This window comes from Rhinoderma darwinii, chromosome 5, assembly GCF_050947455.1.
Source record: "Rhinoderma darwinii isolate aRhiDar2 chromosome 5, aRhiDar2.hap1, whole genome shotgun sequence".
Taxonomy (NCBI): domain Eukaryota; kingdom Metazoa; phylum Chordata; class Amphibia; order Anura; family Rhinodermatidae; genus Rhinoderma; species Rhinoderma darwinii.
This window is the reverse complement of record NC_134691.1, coordinates 280,860,655-280,881,147: the sequence shown is the minus strand read 5'-3', so window position 1 is coordinate 280,881,147 and position 20,493 is coordinate 280,860,655. Positions and strand designations below refer to the sequence as shown.

General features: G+C 42.0%; 1 protein-coding gene across 2 annotated transcripts in view; it reads left to right on the top strand.

The window, feature by feature from the left end:
- LOC142651931 (ubiquitin-conjugating enzyme E2 E2) overlaps window positions 1-20,493 on the top strand; it is a 200,020-nt gene that overhangs the window by 170,119 nt on the left and 9,408 nt on the right. For both annotated transcript variants that reach the window (XM_075827207.1, XM_075827206.1), the window contains exon 5: window positions 10,947-11,094. In XM_075827207.1, coding sequence (XP_075683322.1) covers window positions 10,947-11,094 — 148 coding nt within the window. The remainder of the gene's footprint in view (window positions 1-10,946; window positions 11,095-20,493) is intronic.

Genomic DNA, 20,493 nt, shown 5'->3' with positions numbered 1-20,493 from the left:
CCACAAAAAAACAAGCTCTTATACAGCTATATTAATCGAAAAAGAAAAAAAGATATGGCTTTTGAAAGGTGGAGAGGAAAAAACGAAAAATTTCTGCATCAAATTTAAATTCCACTTTACTATAGATCTCTTTCTATACATATCTCTTGCCGTTATTATATATGTCCTCCATCAGTGAAGCGGATACTTACATAGTGAAAACAGATCACTTATGACTATGTCTACTACAAAAGAAGCCCTATTTGCTATTCATAGCAGACAATTCTTTGATTCCCTATTCATTATCGTCTCTTTACCACCTTAATACAGCTCATTCAAGAGCCCTAAAAGCAGAGAAAACTGTTTAAATGATCTGAAGAACTAATACAATGAGGACAGATGAAAGCTTTATTTCTTCTTACCATCTGTCACCATTTTTTATATTAACATCGTCTATATGCTGAGAGTATTCTGTTAAATTATATCTATTACTTATTTATTGTCCCATTGTTGTATGGCAGCCAATCAGATCACTGCATCTTTTAGCTTGTACTACAAAAAAACAATGACAGCTGGAATTTGATTGGCTGATATGGACAACACCTCCTTTTTATCTGCATCAGTTAAATGTGGCTGATTGGGAGAGTATTATCAAAACAAGCGGAAGGCGAAAGTGGCGGTGTTGCCCATAGCAACAAATCAGATCATTTTCTTAATGGTCCTCTGGAAAATCTGAAATCTGATTTGTAAACCCAGTTTTTGCACAACTTTACTTAAAAACCAAAAGGCTGTAGCTACATCCGTGCACAATTTACATTAGACACTGCAGTATGAATTTATTATTGAAGATCAACGTCCGTGATTTACACTCCAGACATTTTAATTATAAACCTAATAATGAAGTTGCATGTAATGAAAAATGCTTCAGCGGCTCTGCTGTGTAAATGTAATTATTTTTCGATCATGTAGTTAATGTATAGGTTTTTGTCCTGCTATTACTTAATTTCACATTCATTGTGTTCTCCTCCAGCTTTTTAGCATAGCTGTTTTTAATATATGCTCTTAACTTAATGATGGTAAAACAATGAATGATACAAATCACTGCGTTGATAACGATTTTCCAACCGTGATATGCTCATAATAAATAGCATGAGTTTTATATACACACCGTTGAGCCATAACATTAAGGCTACATTCACACGAACGTGGCCAACCTTGGATGTGAAAAACTGTCTATTGAGGGCTGCATGAAGCCCAAAAAAATAGGACATGTCCTATTTTTTCATGGACCCTTCACACGCTCCTTTGAAGCAACGGTCGTATGAACGGCCCCATTGAAATACATGAGTTTGTGTGATGGCCGTTGTTTTAACAGCCATCAGACGGACGTGATACAAGCTCGTCTTAATGAGCCCTAAAGCCACCTGCCTAATGTTGTGTAGATCCCACTCATCTAAAACCGCTCTGACCCATCAAGGCATGGACTTCACAAGACCTCTGAAGGTGACATGTGGTATCTGGCACCAAGACGTTAGCAGCAGATCTTTTAAGTCCTGTAAGCTGAGAAGTGGGGCCTACATATATTGGACTTGTTTTTCCAGAACTCCCACAGATGCTAGATCCGATTGAGATCTGGGGAATTTGGAGGCCAAGTCAACACCTTAAACTTTTTGTCATGTTCCTCAAACCATTCCTGAACAAGTTTTGCAGTGTGGCAGGGCACATTATCCTGCTGAAAGAGGTCACAGCTATTAGGAAATACTGTTGGAATGAAAGGATGTACTTGGTCTGCAACAATGTGTATGTAGGTGGCAGTCCTGTACTCGGCTGTCTCCGTCGGCACCATAGACATTGGATGTAGCAGCAGGACGCATTTGTGACCACTACTCTATTCCATCTCCTCTTCACTGCCGTCGTTCGGAGCCCCCTTTCTAATGATCAGTGGGGCCCCCACGTCTTAGATATTTATCACCTATCCTTTGTGGGACAACCCCAATCTATGGTTACCATCCATGTACAACTATAGTTTGCGTCAAAAAATGTTGTACATTAACCCCTTAATGACCAGTCTATTTTAGGCCTTAATGACCAAGTTATTTTTTACTTTTTTCCATCGTCTCATTCTAAGAGCTATAATTTAATTTTTGCGTCGACATAGCTGTATAAGGTTTTGTTTTTTGCGGTAGAAATTGTATTTTTTAACCGCACCATTTTGGGGCACATAGAATTTATTGATGAACTTTTATTTAAAAAAATTTGGGGGGAATAGAAAAAAAATAGCAATTTCGCCACACTTTTTTGCCTTCTAAATTTACGCCGTTTACCGGGTGGTATAAATAACACAATAACTTTATTCAGCGGGTTGTTACAATTGCAATGATACCAAATTGATATAGATTTTGTATATTTTACTACTTTTACACAGTATAAACCCTTTTTTTTTTTTTTAATTATTTGTTTTTGTGTGTCCATATTTGAGGAGCCATAACTTTTTTATTTTTCCGCCGGTGCAGTTGTATGAGGGCTTTTTTTTGCGAGACGACTTGTAGTTTTTATTGGTACCATTTTGGAGTAGATGCGACTTTTTGACCACTTTTTATCTCATTTTATTTAGGGCAGGATTCACAGAAAACAGCAATGTTTGCATTGTTTGTTATTTTATTTTTTACGGTGTTCACCGTGCTGGTTAAACAATGTAGTAACTTTATAGTTGGGGTAGTTACGGACGCGGCGATACCTTATATGTGTAACTTTTTTTGTTTTTTTTTAATAATAAAATAATTTTGTAAGGGGAAAAGGTGTTTTTGTTTTTTTTTTATTAACTTTATTAAACTTTTTTTACTAGTCCCACTAGGGGACTTCACTATGCGATCCTCCGATCGCTTTTATAATACTCTGCAATACTTCTGTATTGCAGTGTATTACTGCCTGTCTGTGTAAAACGAACAGGCATCAGCTAGGCCATGCCTCTGGCATGACCAAGTAAGGAATTTACTACAGGCAGACCTGGGGGTCTTTATTACGCCGCCCGGCTGCCATAGAAGACACCAACACCCGGCGATCTTATCGCCAGGTGCCAGTGGGATGAAAGGGAGCTCCCTCCCCCTCTCCAAAAGCACTCAAATGCGGTGCTCGCTATTGAGCGCTACATCTGAGGGGTTAAACGGGTGAGATCGATACTGATATCGATCTCACCCGTTAGAGCATGTATTCCCCCAGCCCTCCGCTACCTCTGGTGACTGAGAGCAGGGACATTTAATGGCTCCCTGCTCTGTTTATTTTGATGCAGCGCCGTGAAAAGGCGTATGCATCAGAATAAAGCCCATTAGTGGCCGCAGTGAAAAGGCGTATTGCGGTCACTAACGGGTTAATACATTTGGCACACAATTTTATTTTTTTTTCAATTTTCTTGCAATAGAATTCTGTCAGTTTACTTAGCTAACCTCCCCCATGAGTATTGTCACCCATGGGTGTATGATTTATTAGATGTTGTGAGGGGGGGTCACACCTTGTTTAATGTAAGGTTAATTTTATAAATATATATATATATGTGTGTTTTTTGCAATGTATGTTTTATCGTTCGGAATGCGTACATGCAGTCCTAAATGTGGATGCTTGGCTTGTAAATGCATTATCCAACGAATTTACCTTTTTTTTTTTTTACCCTGTTCTGCTTATTATTGCATTGTGATGCTATGTGAGTTCAGTAAATAACAGGTTAGTAAATGACAGCATGTGGTTAGTATGGAATACCTTTTTTTACACTAGTATTTATGGAAACTGAGAGTGCATTGATCATACAGCACTATGGTATATGCTGGCTCTGTATGGTGATAAATATTGGGTCCTATTTCGTAGATGTCTTGGGGTATAGTCTGACGTAGGTGTGTCTCTTCGGCTGAAACTCCGCTCACATGCAGTGTCCAATGGCCGCACAATTTTACTGTAATACCCGGCAAAATTGTGAGGTCATTGGCCACTACAAATGAGCGGCGTTTCAGCTGCATTTGGATCCTTAGTATGGAGCAATCCATATTATATGTAGAAGCAGTTTGCTAGGCGATACCAGCTCTAAGATCCGCATGTAGCAGAAATGTGTGCCCTGCAAATACCGCTGTTCCTTTTGAGAGTTGCAGCAATTCGCTTTTCTAATAGGGGTGTAATATGATTTTGGCTGCAGATATTCTTATTCTTCTATTTTTCCAGCATAAATGTGACAGCTGTTTGAAGTTAGTTTGGTTGTGGCTGTAGGCTAGATACCTTTTGGGTATTATTAGTTCAATTCTGAGTGCGAGAAATGGTGGTAGTTCTATTTCTCATTGAATCACGGTTAATATAAGTGGGAGCTAGCAGAGAGAGATCACTGAACCCATTCTCTTAGTGATGTAAAGTGGGCTGCGTTTCTCATTGTGAACATATTGTATAACAATTTGAGATGACTCTTTTATGTCGAAGACCTGAATTTGAAATGGTATGGAAGCATTGCATATAGAATGTACTTTGATAACATCCGATTCTTAAATGGAAACTCCAGTTTGGATCCACTTTGAAGATTATGTTTGGAAATTGCATATCTAGCCATTCCCAAATGTAAGGTTAATATCTATATTGTTCCCATTGCACAATAAGTCCCGCAGGGGAACTTTGAGTTCTGCTCTGCAGGCAGCATGAGCTTAATGCAAGTAACCTTAATACAGTAACCTTTATTGTGTCAGTGCGTTGCTGTGGGAAGTCAACTCATCAGCCGCATTGACAGAATACATGTTGTTGTGAAAAGCACTTGCATTAAGCTCATGGTGCCTGCAGAGCAGAAATCAAAGTTCCTCACAGCCGTGCAGGGTTATTATCATATTACAGTCATGCTTGCAAGGGGGGTAGTAATAATAATCAATTGATATAAGTTAACAAGCTAATCATGGAATTCTCAAATACATTAACATTTCTTCAATCTGGCATTCAGTTATCAAGAAACGTCTTTAGAAACAATAAACTGAATACATTTACTTATTGTGGCTATTTATGATATTTTCAGCGATATCCAGAAAATCATGGTCAAATCGGGCCATACATCTTAGATTTTGCGAATATAGCAGCAAAAAATTCTAATTGACTGCGACGTGTGAACACAGCCTAAAGATTTTCTATGACCACTTGATATCCAGAATGTTTGATTGTCTGGCATCTACCAGGTCTCTTACTGATTTATACTGTTTAAATATAGACACACAATTAACGCACTCCGGGAAAATCTTTTTTTCCTCCTCCCTTTATAAACTTGGTTAGGTGAAAGGTAATGACATTTATTCTCCTACCGAGCGCTATTTTTAGAAGTTAGCCGCTCCGTTCTGAGCCGCTGTTCAGTCATGTGCCCTACACTCTGACTCCCTGAATCCTACAGCGGCTGCTGTTTGTACCAGTAGTCAGTGTCTCAGTGCAAGCCTGTGAGAGTCTCAATGTGTGTCCCATAGACTTGCATAGAGAGACCGACTACCAGTCCACACTGTAGACGCAGTGGGATTCAGGGAGTTAGAATGCGGATCACATGACCGAACAGTGGCCCGAAACGGAGCAGCTAACTTTACAAAAGCACCCAGTAAGAGAATAAATGTCAGTACTTTTCACCTAACCAAGTTTACAAACGGAGGGAGGAAAATAAAAATTTCACCGGAGTGCTCATTTAACCTCTTAAGGACACAGCCAATTTTGGCCTTAAAGGGAATGTGTCGCAAATTAAACCTTTTTTTTTAAGTGTCGTTACTTATTTCTATTATATTTTTTAAGTTTTTTGCAGTATTTTTTATTTTTTTCCGTATGGTGTAAAGTATTAAAAATTAAATAAGAATTTGACATGTTTTCCAATGTTGGCCACCAGGGGGAGCACTTCCCAGAATTACAGCAAGGTGAATAAGGCAAAGCAACCTGACTCACAGCTGCTGTAAATGTCGGAGGGAACCTCACCCCCCCCCCCCCCTCACAAGCCAGGAAAAGGTGTCTTCTTATTGCTAAGCAGTGTCCGGCAACCATATTGGGTGTGATTCTGCAGCTGGAAGAAGTTATAGGACACACCAAAAGGCTAAGTGTATGTTCACACGCTTACTAAACAAAGGGAAAACAGCTCCTGATTTTCAGCCATTTTTTAATCAAACTCGCGTTTTTTAACGGCCGTTTTAGGAGCTGTTTTTCTATAAAGTCAATGAAAAACGGCTCCAAAAACATCCCAAGAAGTGATGTGCACTTCATTTTGATCGGGCGTCTTTTTACGTGCCGTTTTTGGAAAACTACCACGTAAAAAACTCCCTGTCGGAACAGAACGCCGTATTTCCCATTGAAACCAATGGGCAGATGCTTGTAGGCGTTCTGCTTCCGATTTTTCAGCTGAAAACATTGTGTGTGAACATACCCTTAGGGTATGTGCACACGCTAACTGCATTTACATCTGAAATGACGGAGCTGTTTTCAGGAGAAAACAGCTCCGTCATTTCAGACGTAATTGCTCGTACTCGCGTTTTGAGAGGCGTCAATTACGGCCGTAATTTGGAGCTGTTCTTCATTGAATTCAATGAAAAACGGCTCCAATTACGTCCCAAGAAGTGTCCTGCACTTCTTTGCCGAGGTTGTTATTTTACGCGCCATCTTTTGACAGCGACGCGTAAAATTACAGGTTGTCTGCACAGTACGTCGGCAAACCCATTCAAATGAATGGGCAGATGTTTGCCGACGTATTGGAGCCGTCTTTTCAGGCGTAAATCGAGGCGTAAAACGCCTAGTTTACGCCTGAAAATAGGTCGTTTGAACCCAGCCTTAGAATGATGAAAGTGAAGTGAATGACTTTTCAGTTGACCGGTTCACACGCCGTGTATTTGACATGTTTTTTTTTTTGCACATTTTACGTGCAGAAAAACACATAAAAAAACGCTTGATTACACTTGATTTTGAGTGTTTGGGGGATTTGTGTCTGTGTGTGTGGGGGGGTGCTCGCCGCTGATTCTTCAAAACAGCTGATAAGCGGCTATGAAGTATCAGCGGCGCCCGTGCACACTCCACTCTGCCACACACACACAGGAAAAGTCTTAAAGGGGTCGTCCAGGAAAACATGGCGCCGCACCTGTCCTCAGGTCGTGTGTGGTATTACAGCTCTGTCCTATTCACTTCAATGGAGGTGAACTGCAATACCAGACACAACCTGAGGACAGGTGCGGCGCTGTGTCTCCAATCCGGACACCCCTTCTGTCCGGAGATGACCCGACGGGGGAGGCGGGTGTCAGAGCCACCCACCGCCATCACTGCAGACAGAACCACACAACTACGGCATGAGGGCAGGGCTTGTCCTGAGTGCACGGTCTCTTGTTATGGACAGATTTATAGTCACATGAACCCCGTCTGATGAATCGGTAACCTAGGTCTGATCACATGACAGAGGGGGATCACCAAAAACCCTGTGCACCCTCAGCCCGTCCATCCAGCCCTTTCCCGGTTATATCTGCGTCTGGGAAAGCTGGGTGACCACCATTACCCCTCCTACTGGAGTGTGTTTGGGGATGTGACTAATGAACCTCTCACACTCCAGTAGGAGGGGCAATGGTGGTCACCCAGCTTTCCCAGACCCCTGAACGGTAAATCTCTCTAGTCGTGCTGAGACTGTTTGGGGACGTGACTAATGAACCTCTCAGTCTCAGCACAACTAGAGAGATTTATCGTTCAGGGGTCTGGGAAAGCTGGGTGACCACCATTAACCCTCCTACTGGAGTGTGTTTGGGGATGTGACTAATGAACCTCTCATACTCCAGTAGGAGGGGTAATGGTGGTCACCCAGCTTTCCCAGACCCCTGAACGGTAAATCTCTCTAGTTGTGCTGAGACTGTTTGGGGATGTGACTAATGAACCTCTCAGTCCAACTAGAGAGATTTAGCATTCAGGGGTCTGAGAAAGCTGGGTGACCACCATTACCCCTCCTAGTGGAGTGTGTTTGGGGATGTGACCAATGAACCTTTCACACTCCAGTAGGAGGGGTAATGGTGGTCACCCAGCTTTCCCAGACCCCTGAACGATAAATCTCTCTAATTGTGCTGAGACTGAGAGGTTCATTAGTCACATCCCCAAACAGTCTCAGCACAACTAGAGATTTATCGTTCAGGGCTTTCCCAGTACAGTTTCATCATGTGTCCTTCATACAAGGGGGGGGGTGTCGGGTGGGGGGTCCCGTCGGGGGTCACAAGAGCGGGGGTCTGTGAGATAGAGAGTGGGACCTGCAGTGCAGCTGGTCTTCAAGATGGCGCCTGCTCTCTCCCTGCAACCAGCTGCTCTGCTCTGTGTGACTCTGACCTGCGTCTGCGCAGTAAAGAGCCATAGAGCAAAGTCAATGGAACAGCTCCGGTTCATTGACTCCTATGCACTGTAGCTGCCGTATTCCATCTCTGTATGTGTCGTTAGTCGCCACATACAGAGATGAAAAACAAAATGGCAGCCCCCATAGTGAAGTAAAAGTTAGAAAAAAGAAAAAAGTAAAACACAAACACACACATAAATAAAAGATTTTATAATAAAACACAAAATGCAAATTGATATCAAAATATTTTTTTTCCGTGACACTCGTCCTTTAAGGATAGACAAATTGTTCATATTTCCCTCTTTGCATCCTGGCGTACTTTTAGGTATCGTTTTCTGTGACATTTACATTATCGTTTCATTTATATACATTTTTATTTTGGCAAAATTTTTGAAAAAAAGCAGTTCCGCTGCAGTTTTCTTATCTTTTTTTTTTTTTTAAAACTATACACTGATCATCATAAATAACGTTATAAATTTATTGTTCAGGTTGTTACGGACGTGGCGATACCAAATATGCATATATTATTTCATGTTTTGGGACTTATATTTTGAAAAGTTTATTTATTGTAAATAATGTGTATTTCTGTGTGGTTTGTTTTTTTACAAGTTTTTTTTTATGTAATGTCATTTTTTTTAAAATCCCATAGAGGTATTTTTTATTTTGATTTCGATTTTTTAACTGTAATGTACTGGCATATATCTATATGCCAGTACATTAGCCTGTGTACTAATTCTGCACAGACAGTTGTTAGGGCATACCTCAATATGCCCTAACAACAGGGAATATGGTCAGACAGCCCTGGGGTGCTTCAGTGGACCCTGGGCTGTCTGCCCATACCAGGTATAGCCATTTACCGTGTCACAGGGATTTCATGTGACCCTATCAAAGGGGAGAACCCCTTCTCACTTTAGCTTTGATTGCAGCGATCAGCTTTGATCACGACATTCAGGGGGTTAACGGCGGAGAGAAGAGGTTTCTCTTCTCTCCACCGTTGGAGCGGGGCTGCGGCTGTGTATTACAACCATTGCCCCGCTCTTCGTGGCGCGCGGACACTGGCTGTCACACATGACGAGAATACTCGTCCTGATGCGCCAAATACACGCCGCTCAGGACGAGTATTCTCGGCCCTGGTCGGCAACCAGTTAAAAATCCATCAACTGAAGTTTGTTGATGGTATTCAGTCAGCAACATTTTTTCTTTTCTAAACTATACAAGAAAAAAAATAAAGATATAAGTGAAAACAAAAATGTAAGAAGCTATATTAAAAATGTTAGAGATAGATAGACTCCTAACATATATTTGGTGCAGGCTAGGTAAAGTTTAGAAAACCAACTTCCCCCCATAATTAATCAGATCGACTGCTCCATAGTAATTAGACCATACTGAAGAAAAGATAGAGCTAGTAGTCATAATATATAAGAATAAATCAATTTTATTATACAAAATAACATACAATTAAAAACACATAATTATGAAGACTCTAGTACTAACACTGTGGTACGTGGTTCAGCACGAAAAAATACTAGATGAGAAGGTATAATGGTATAAAGTGCAGAATGTATACAATACCCACATAGATACTAAAATGTAACATTCCAAATGGATTGTATATTGGTGACCCGCAGTGTCCTCTCAATCATATAAATTCAAGGGCTAATGCCACGTCAAAAAGAGGATCACAAAGGGAAACAAGTGGTATCTTATAGTGAGCAGTACAGCACTGCAGTCTTACCCATTTAAGAAGGAGTGAAGGATGTCTAAACACGTCCGTGCTGAATCGACCACATGGAACCCCAACGCGCAATTCGCTGTCTTGTACCCCCTGAGGAAGCAACCATAACAGCGAAACGCGCGTTGGGGTTCCCTGTGGTCGATTCAGCACGGACGTGTTTAGACATCCTTTACTCCTTCTTAAATGGGTAAGACTGCAGTGCTGTACTGCTCACTATAAGATACCACTTGTTTCCCTTTGTGATCCTCTTTTTGACGTGGCATTAGCCCTTGAATTTATATGATTGAGAGGACACTGCGGGTCACCAATATACAATCCATTTGGAATGTTACATTTTAGTATCTATGTGGGTATTGTATACATTCTGCACTTTATACCATTATACCTTCTCATCTAGTATTTTTTCGTGCTGAACCACGTACCACAGTGTTAGTACTAGAGTCTTCATAATTATGTGTTTTTAATTGTATGTTATTTTGTATAATAAAATTGATTTATTCTTATATATTATTACTACTAGCTCTATCTTTTCTTCGGTATGGTCTAATTAAAAATGTTAGCCTTTGCATTTTCTGACTATATAGATAATGTTGGTGTTTTATTTTAAGGCTTGATGCCCACAAACGTTTCAAATGATACCATGCATACCACTATATAAAAATACTGTAGTGTATGGAGAATTTTTTTGTTGAGTCCTCAAAACATTTGGCATGCTTCATGAAATGCCATACGTGTATATCACTTTAGTCCGATATATGGCGTGCAATACGGTTCTGTTATGTGCACCGTACTGTATACTCAATTGTGTGCTTGAGAACTAAAGATGTATTTTAATATTATTTGTAATATTAGTTGTTGTAAATGTTGGAAGTGAAAGTAAAAAAGACGTTTTTTCATATTTTGTAGGTGACATTTCGGACGAGAATCTACCACTGCAACATTAACAGTCAAGGTGTCATCTGCCTTGATATCTTGAAAGACAACTGGAGCCCAGCACTAACCATTTCTAAAGTTCTCCTCTCCATCTGCTCGCTGCTCACAGACTGCAACCCTGGTAAGAAATGTTGTTGTTTTTTACCATGATAAAATTATTCCTGGTGCCAGCCATGTTTAGCCGCTATGGAGCTATATTTCTGTCATAGGGTCACATTGTTTATAGAAATGTATAGATCATGCTCTTTACTGCCTCACTCTTGCACCATTTTCAATTACAAGCTAGGCTCTGTTCACATATGTGGCACTGCTCTTGTTTACAGCGGGAGCCGCGATGCTCTGCCGAATCTGTCGCATGACGGACCCAGCGTCTAATCACAAAGTCCTTTGGGGCTCTGTCGTGGTTTCCTTCTTTTTGGCAGCAAGAATAGCACAGCATTCTGCACTATTAATATTGTCGAGTCTGGTGGGACTGCCCTCAGAGGCTCAGAATAGAACCTCCAACAGCAGTGTGAACAGAGACTAAAACATTTGTTTATTACAACAAAACCATAGAGTTTCTTGGATCTGCTTACCTCACTTACTTTAAATTTCACCTCCTAAAACCCAAAGCATACCTTCTAAGTTTCCTTGCTTTTGGAGAGACAGTTCCTACTTTTTACCCCAGTCACTGTTCCTCTTTGCCCCTTAAATGTCCATCTTTTTGACCTGGGAAATAGATTTGCATTAATAAACTTTGAGGTTCCTAACTGTAAATTAGGCCTTAAATAAATAAGATTTTTGTGCAAATAATTAGATTGGAACAATTAAAACATATAGATGCCTGAATAAATGGATCTTTCAGACAATGAACTATAGGTGTCCTTTGGCTGTCCAAAAAGTTGTGAGGTATTCCTATGGTAAAACTGTTGTGAAGTGCAGAAGCAACGACACAATGTACAAACATACTACATACTACTCACCTTGAATTCCTGACTGGCACCATAATAGTCTCTGAGACCAATAATGGCCGCCAGCCCTCCTGCAGACAACCTCTGTCATCCTCAGGACCTCCAGCGTAGTGTCAGCCACTTTCTGCAGTACCTGGTGTTGGGCAAAAGGCCTAAAAAGTTCAATCATTGCCTAGAAAACGCAGCACATTAGGGAGTGAATTGTGTGTAAGTCTATAAACATCTGTACGTTTAACACTGGGTCCTGCTACTCGTGTCTAATTAAGTTGTAAATTATAATAGGAAATGTATTTCATTTTTGTAGAAAGATACTTCTATTTAGTTATTTCAGGCATAAATGATTTCCTTGAAGAAGGTCTGTCATTGGTTTACAAGCACATTTAAAGGGGTTATCTGCTTTACAAAAATATGCCGTGGCTGCCAGTTTACCCCATATCAGCTCAATTTAAAGGGGGGCGTTCCCTGCAGAAGAACCGCTTGCAAACAAATCCTCATCAGGAAACCTTTTTCAAATAAGGAGTTAAAAATCTTTTAATAATACTTGCATTTCCATGATTGAGTCGCCTGTCCCCACTGTACATATAGACTACACCCTGACCATTAATCTCCAAACATTTTCAGGGGCTATATACGAATGACATCATCATCGCAAGGTCGGCAGTCTTCATTTTTACTGCGCTTGTTCTTACACGTTTTATTGAACTCATAGCAAGAAAATTAAATTAACAGTGTACACAAATAACCAATTGTAAACAGTAAATTAATTGCACGTGTGGTCGTTACATAAATCAAAGATAATATACAAAGAACAAGTCATCACATAGGGATATTTAAAGGGAAGGGGTCATGATATTTTATTATTATTATATTGCTTTTAATATAATGTAAACAAAAATTTTATTTATTTGTGTTGTTTTTTTTCATCTCTGTATGTGTCGATTAACGACACATACAGAGATGCTATACGGTGCATACAACCCCAAAGAGAATGCGAACGGGAGCCGTTCCATTCTCAGTAGCGTGAGCCGTCTGTGTGTGAACTGCGCATGCGCAGTTCCCACAGAGACCAGAACGAAGCTCGTTCGTAGAGCGAAATCCGGCGTCATTTTCATGTGGAACGGAAGCCGCTGCCGGACAGTAAGATGACGACTTCCGGCCGCGGCTTGTGGCCATATGTTCAACGAAGGCGCAAGGAAGAGTAGCGTAGGCGGCAAGAACTTTGGTAGACCAGCGAAGGCGGCGGCAGGAGCAGGTAATTTATGTTCGTGTATGATGTGCGACTGTGTGATACTGTCTGCTGAGCCCTGTATCTAATCCCATCATATGTAGTCGCTCAGAAAATGGCGGCACACAGTGTAGGAGGTTTGAAGACATTTAAACCCTTCCCTCTCCTGGCACTAGCCAGAAGAAGGGAGGGGGGATTGTGTGAGGACACTAGAGGAGAGTGTGTCCACCCCAAATTTGCAGCATAAATCAATGGGGTTGCTTTACCACAGTGACCATGCTGCAATTTTGGGAACTGCTCCCTCTAGTGGTCAGCACATGGAAATGTTATAAATTAGAATCAAATTTATAATATTTCCTGACTTGTGAAAAAATTAAAACAATGTGTAATCACTTATATACTAATTGTTTAACTGAATAAAAAATAATTCTAGCGACACATTCCCTTTAAATAAGCCACAATTAGACATACGTCACTCAGATAATAGCCAGAAAGGGAGAATTAAATTGTATATTCCACCAATAACCGTGACTAGCAACGAAACCTAAAAATACTGGAAGATAATTGCGATCATAAGGTCTCTAGGGAGAAAAGCGACAAAGTAGAAGCACACCATAGATCCCATACTTTGGAGAATTTCTGAGGGCAGACACAGTATCTATATACAATTTTTTTTCAAATGGGATAGCTGTATGTACTATCTGTCACCATTGAGTTACCTTGGGATGTCTTTCCCCATCCACCTAAGGGCAATAGCTTTGCTAGCAAGAAATAGAGATTTCTGAAGTGTGATAGGAACACATAGAGTAATTGAGGAGACCCAGCAGGCACACCTTGGCGGTTCAGGGTATTGGTGTCATCAGCATAGGGCATCTAACACTTCTCCCCACTCCCATGCCATATGCCAGAAGTCTGCTCCAGTCAAAGCACAATAATGACATCTAGAATGATACAATTTTATGCAAACTATGAGGTGACAAAATACATATAGCAGAGATTCCAGGGCTACCTCACAGTCATTAGGTAAAAATGCGGGATTTGCATTTTCCATTTAGCTTCTACAGCTAGTTGTGTGGGTTTGAGTCTAGCACCCAACAGGTACGTGTACAGGGATGAAATCGGACCCTTCGGGCCTTTAGAGGTATAGATCCCAATCAATGGATATTGAGAAATGGGGCAGTCCACCCCGGGTAATTGACTACGTAGGGCATGTCTTAGCTGTGAATACCTACAGCTGTGTGAAAGATTTAATGGCACCCTCGGAATATGTATTTTCCAAGGTAAGTATATTTCTCGCCTCCCAAAAGGAGAATTCCGGTAAGGCTACTAGGTAACTAAAATAGGGTTATGCCACAGAGGTACCAAAGAAGACATATCTGAGTAGTCGGTGAGTTCCCTGGCAGCTCACCACACCTAAACCGCCAATTTATGAAGCAAAACCAGCTTGCGGGGAAACCATGCTGGTCGTTCAAGCACAGAACAAAAAGTAAAGGTACCCAAGTGCCTGGCCAGATAATATTTAACAATAGTAGGTGAGGGTGGTACCACCCATTTATTCAAATATCTAAATTGCTCCGCTACAAAATATAGGTAAAAATCAGGCAAAGCTATATTTTCTTAGGTCGCTGTAGTATGGATATACTTAAATTGGGGCTAGAGTTGGCCAAGATTAATTAGGTTAATGTGGATGGAAGAGTAGAGAAAAAGGATTTAGGAATATGGCCTGCTGCATGTTCTAGTAGATAACAAAAACCGAAATAGCAACATGAATCAATATATCCCATTAGAAGAAATGCAAAAGTGAAGTATATCTAAACTTCAAATGGGTTGATTCGAGGGTGTAAAACCCAAACAGCATCACTACAAAATATATAAAACCAAAAGCGAAAGAATGGATGCTGGGAACCAAGGAGGTATTGAAAATACAAAAATATTTTATTCACATAGTTAATTTATACAATAATAAAAGAATCCATAAACCAACAATAAAAACATGTATACTATAATATTATACTATAATATTATGAAGGAGTCGTGGTTACTCCGTCTCTTGATAATGGGTATGTCTAAACCTCTATACTACATCCTAATTCTTTGTGGAAATTCATTCCTTTATCTCTGGTCTTTCGGCAGCACATCATATGTATGGCATACAGGCGTCCATGTCATGATTATAACACTAATCACTACTTGAAATGGTTTGTAGATGCTTATTCATGTACTCATGACATTTACCATACAAATTTCTTTGCCTCTGTCATACTTAACTTATGTATTCAGGTCGACTCCTTCATAATATTATAGTATACATATCCTGTACCATTTCTATTGCGAGACTCATACATGTTTCATGCACTATTTGTGCATATTTAGATCAATTTCCAGCTGAGTATCCATGTTTTTATTGTTGGTTTATGGATTCTTTTATTATTGTATAAATTAACTATGTGAATAAAATATTTTTGTATTTTCAATACCTCCTTGGTTCCCAGCATCCATTCTTTCTCTTTTGGTTCTATATGTTCTAGTAGATATAACAAAAAACTCCCGTTATTACGGGTCGTAATTACGACCCGTAATAACGGGCTCATAGACTTCTATTGGCGACGGGTGCCTTCCCGTTTTCTCACGGGAAGGTGCCCGTGCCGTTGAAAAAGATAGAACATGTCCTATTTCAGGCCGTAATAACGGCACGGACAGTCCATAGAAGTCTATGGAGCTCTCGTAATGACGGGTGGCTACATGTGTGCACCCGTCATTACGGCAGCGTTGCTAAGCGACGTCAGTAAATAGTCACTGTCCAGGGAGCTGAAAGAGTTAACTGATCGGCAGTAACTCTTTCAGCACCCTGGACAGTGACTACCGATCAGTATAAACCTGTAAAAAATAAAAATAAAAGACTTTCATACTTACCGACAACTTCCTGCTTCCTCCAGTCCGGTCTCCCGCCCGTTGCCTTGGTGACGCGTCCCTCTCGAAATCCGGCCCGACGTCCTGGATGACGTTTCAGGCCATGTGACCGCTGCAGCCAATCACAGGTCAATCACAGGCTGCAGCGGTCACATGGACTGCCGCGTCATCCAGGGATGTCGGGCTGGATGTGAAGAGAGGGACGCGTCACCAAGACAACGGCCGGGTAAGTATGAATTTCTTTAACTTTTATTACAGAAAAGGCTGTCCCTTCTCTCTATCCTGCACTGATAGAGAGAAGGGGCTGCCGATTAGTGCAGTGCTATTTTGCCGCCAAAAACGTGCCCGTAAATACGGGTGGAATACGGGTGACACCGGACCCATATTTACGGGCACGGGTTCGTAAATACTGGTGCAAAACGGGTGGAATACGTGTGACACCGGACCCGTATTTACGCCAGTATTTACGGGTGGGAAAAAATACGGTCGTGTGCATGAGGCTTTAGAGAATCATTTAAAGCAATCCTCCAGCGATTCTACTGAGGTGGAGCCACCTCACAGCCTCTGATGCTGTCCTATCAGCATGAAGCTGCTTTACACAGTGTGAGAGACGGAGCCTGGAGGGAAGGGGGAGCACTTCAAATAGCCATATCTCCGGCTGTGGACCACCTAGAACAGTGGCATATGAGAGAGGATATTCTAATCTTTCCTATGGCACCAGGCACAGAGTTCTAGCTGTGAAATGGAAGCTGTATACTATATTATCACACTGTGTTGCAGGGCTGTGAAGAGGAGAACTGTATGATGCTGTCAAATCAGTGTCATACAGAAAACATTACACCGCCCAGAGAGAAAAGAACGAGTAACCTCCCATTTGGCAAGTATCGCCAAATTAGCATATTTAGAAAAACGCTCATAATTTAGCAAATGATAACGTTTTTGCGTAGTTATTAGCATCATAGCGCCTATTAGATTAGTTAGGAGATAGGGCATTAATAAACTAGTGACAGATCCTCTTTAACTAGATTAATGCGTCCAGATACAGACAATGGTACAGTCTTAGGCCTCATTCACACGACAGTGAAAAACGGCCATGTGATGGCCGTCCTTTTAACGGCTTTCACATGGCCGTTTTCAGAACAATGATATTCTATGGGTGAATTCACACGGACGTTTTTTTAACGGCCCGTGAATAATGGCCGTCAAAAAATAGGACATGTCCTATTTTTGGCCGTTTTAACGGCCTGACGGCCCCCATAGAAGTCAATGGATCCGTTTTTAACGGCTGTCAATACTGGCTATCGTTGGCATACTCACGTTTGCGGCGCTTCTTCAGGTGTGGTCACTCGTCTTCACGGGTTTGAAGGCGCCTCGATGACGTCATCGCCCGGTCGCGCTGCCTTGCCAGATCCCGTGCAGACGAGTGACCACTCCTGAAGAAGACAAGAGACGGCGCGGCACCCGTGAGTATGTGGCATCATGTACACGGAGGCTGGTGTGGCATCTACAGGGAGGCTGGTGTGGCATCTACAGGCAGGCTGGTGTGGCATCTACAGGCAGGCTGGTGTGGCATCTACAGGGAGGCTGGTGTGGCATCTACAAGGAGGCTGGTGTGGCATCTACAGGGAGGCTGGTGTGGCACGATCTACAGGGAGGCTGGTGTGGCATCTACAGGGAGGCTGGTGTGGCACGATCTACAGGGAGGCTGGTGTGGCACGATCTACAGGGAGGCTGGTGTGGCACCATCTACAGGGAGGCTGGTGTGGCACCATCTACAGGGAGGCTGGTGTGGCACCATCTACAGGGAGGCTGGTGTGGCACCATCTACAGGGAGGCTGGTGTGGCACCATCTACAGGGAGGCAGGTGTGGCATCATCTACAGGGAGGCGTGTGGCATATACATGGAGGCGTGTGGCCTTAGGCCTTATTCACACGACAGTGAAAAAAAATGTCCATTTAAAACTGATCAACTGTCAGTTTTTCATGGCCATTTTGCATCCGTGTGTCTCTAAATTTTCATCCGTTTCAAGTCCATCTGTCCGTTTTTAATGGCCGTTTGACATCCATTTTGCATCAGTTTTTCATGGCCGTTAAAAAAACTGATGAATTTCATTGGTCAGGCTTTTTTTGTCCCAGCCCCCTGAAAACAACCAAAGGAAGGTCACATGTTCACCTAGACACTATTTACAGCCTCCCTGTATATGATGCCACACACCTCCCTGTATATGATGCCACACACCTCCCTGTATATGATGCCACACACCCCCCTGTATATGATGCCACACACCTCCCTGTATATGATGCCACACACCTCCCTGTATATGCTGCCACACAGCCTTCTTGTATATGCCACACGCCTCCCTGTAGATGATGCCACACCTGCCTCCCTGTAGATGATGCCACACCTGCCTCCCTGTAGATGATGCCACACCTGCCTCCCTGTAGATGATGCCACACCAGCCTCCCTGTACATGATGCCACACCAGCCTCCCTGTACATGATGCCACACCAGCCTCCCTGTACATGATGCCACACCAGCCTCCCTGTACATGATGCCACACCAGCCTCCCTGTACATGATGCCACACCAGCCTCCCTGTAGATGCCACACCAGCCTCCCTGTAGATGCCACACCAGCCTCCCTGTAGATGCCACACCAGCCTCCCTGTAGATGCCACACCAGCCTCCCTGTAGATGCCACACCAGCCTGCCTGTAGATGCCACACCAGCCTCCCTGTAGATTGTGCCACATACTCACGAGAGCAGCGCCGTCTCTCCTCTTCTTCACTTGTGGTCACTCGTCTGCACGGGATCTGGCAAGGCAGCGCGACGGGGCGATGACGTCATCGAGGCGCCTTCAAACCCATGAAGACGAGTGACCACACGTGAAGAAGCGCCGCAAACGTGAGTATGCCAACGATAGCCAGCAAGGGAACTAGTAGTTCCCTTGCCAGTCCCCATGTAACAGATCCGTTTTTAACGGTTGTTACATGTATTGACAGCCGTTAAAAACGGATCCATTGACTTCTATGGGGGCCGTCAGGCCGTTAAAACGGCCAAAAATAGGACATGTCCTATTTTTTGACGGCCATTATTCACGGGCCGTTAAAAAAACGGCCGTGTGAATGCACCCATAGAATATCATTGTTCTGAAAACGGCCATGTGAAAGCCGTTAAAAGGCCAGCAATCACATGGCCGTTTTTCACTGTCGTGTGAATGAGGCCTTAGACTTTGCATTTTGTTGCAGCATGTTCAAGAAGGGGATAAACATTTTTACTGTGCGACTTTTGGGGATCCTTCGTGATGTATATACCCAAATACTTGAAGCTCTCAACAGGTAAATTATGAAACGCCACAGGCCATCGCTTGTGTTTATTTCTTGGGACTTGGCTCTGTATCCCCAGTGGGATCATGAGATCTGGAGTCACTGCGATACATTCATGATTGGCTGAGCATGTTTTCCTTGACAGGTCCCCTTTAAAACTGAATTGTAGTGTAATATGCTCTGATAATCCAGACAGATAATCTCATTGTAAGAACAAGGACCTCAGGAACAATAATTAAAATAACAGCACTCTCATTTTAATATCCCTGCCAGGAGAACTGGACATCATAGGGTTATAGGCACGCAGTCTTGTCTCCTTGGATATGAGCATGTACTTGTATAATTATATTGAACTACAGTAATATGATAAAAGACTCGTGGGAGATATATTATTATGTTTACATTTTTATCCCGTAGCCCTGGATAGAAGCCGTTTCTTCATTTTAATTCACCCCAGAGGCTGGGTTTTACGCGACTCGTTCCTCATTCCAATTCATTTCATATTTATTTGCCTTACGCCCTTGAATTGTAACACGATACCAACAACATGAGGTTTAGACATGCGATCTGAGCCCAGATAAAATACAAGCGTTGACCCTTTACAGATTGTGGAGCTGCAGAACATTGTACTAGGGCTATTACCATATGAATGCCGCCCTGCTTTATCTGATCTAATTGCTCTCTTCCAGTAGCTTTTACATAAGCTTCCAAGTGAAGCCGTGCCTTTTGTTTTTGCTACACGGAGAAGTTACTGCTCCCTCTTTAACTAGTGAAAAGACCATTAAGTGATTTCTGTTCATCTTGTTTTCTGTGCCATTGAATAAACAATTGGAGAAATTTTTTAAAATATATACGTATTAAAAGTAGAACAATAGCGTTTCCTCCTAGCCACCTCTCATTATCTAGATATCATTATTTCTGCTGCAGTTTAGATATTTAAAGCAATGATTTATGGACAACAACACGACATTACATTGCACTAGTTTTCATAAATATTTCTAGTGTTATTTCTAGTATAGTTTAAGAACGACAGAGAAAGAAAAATTTCGGAATTCAAGCTGATAATAAAATTCCAGTCATTGACACAAGGCCTCAATCTAACGCCTGGAT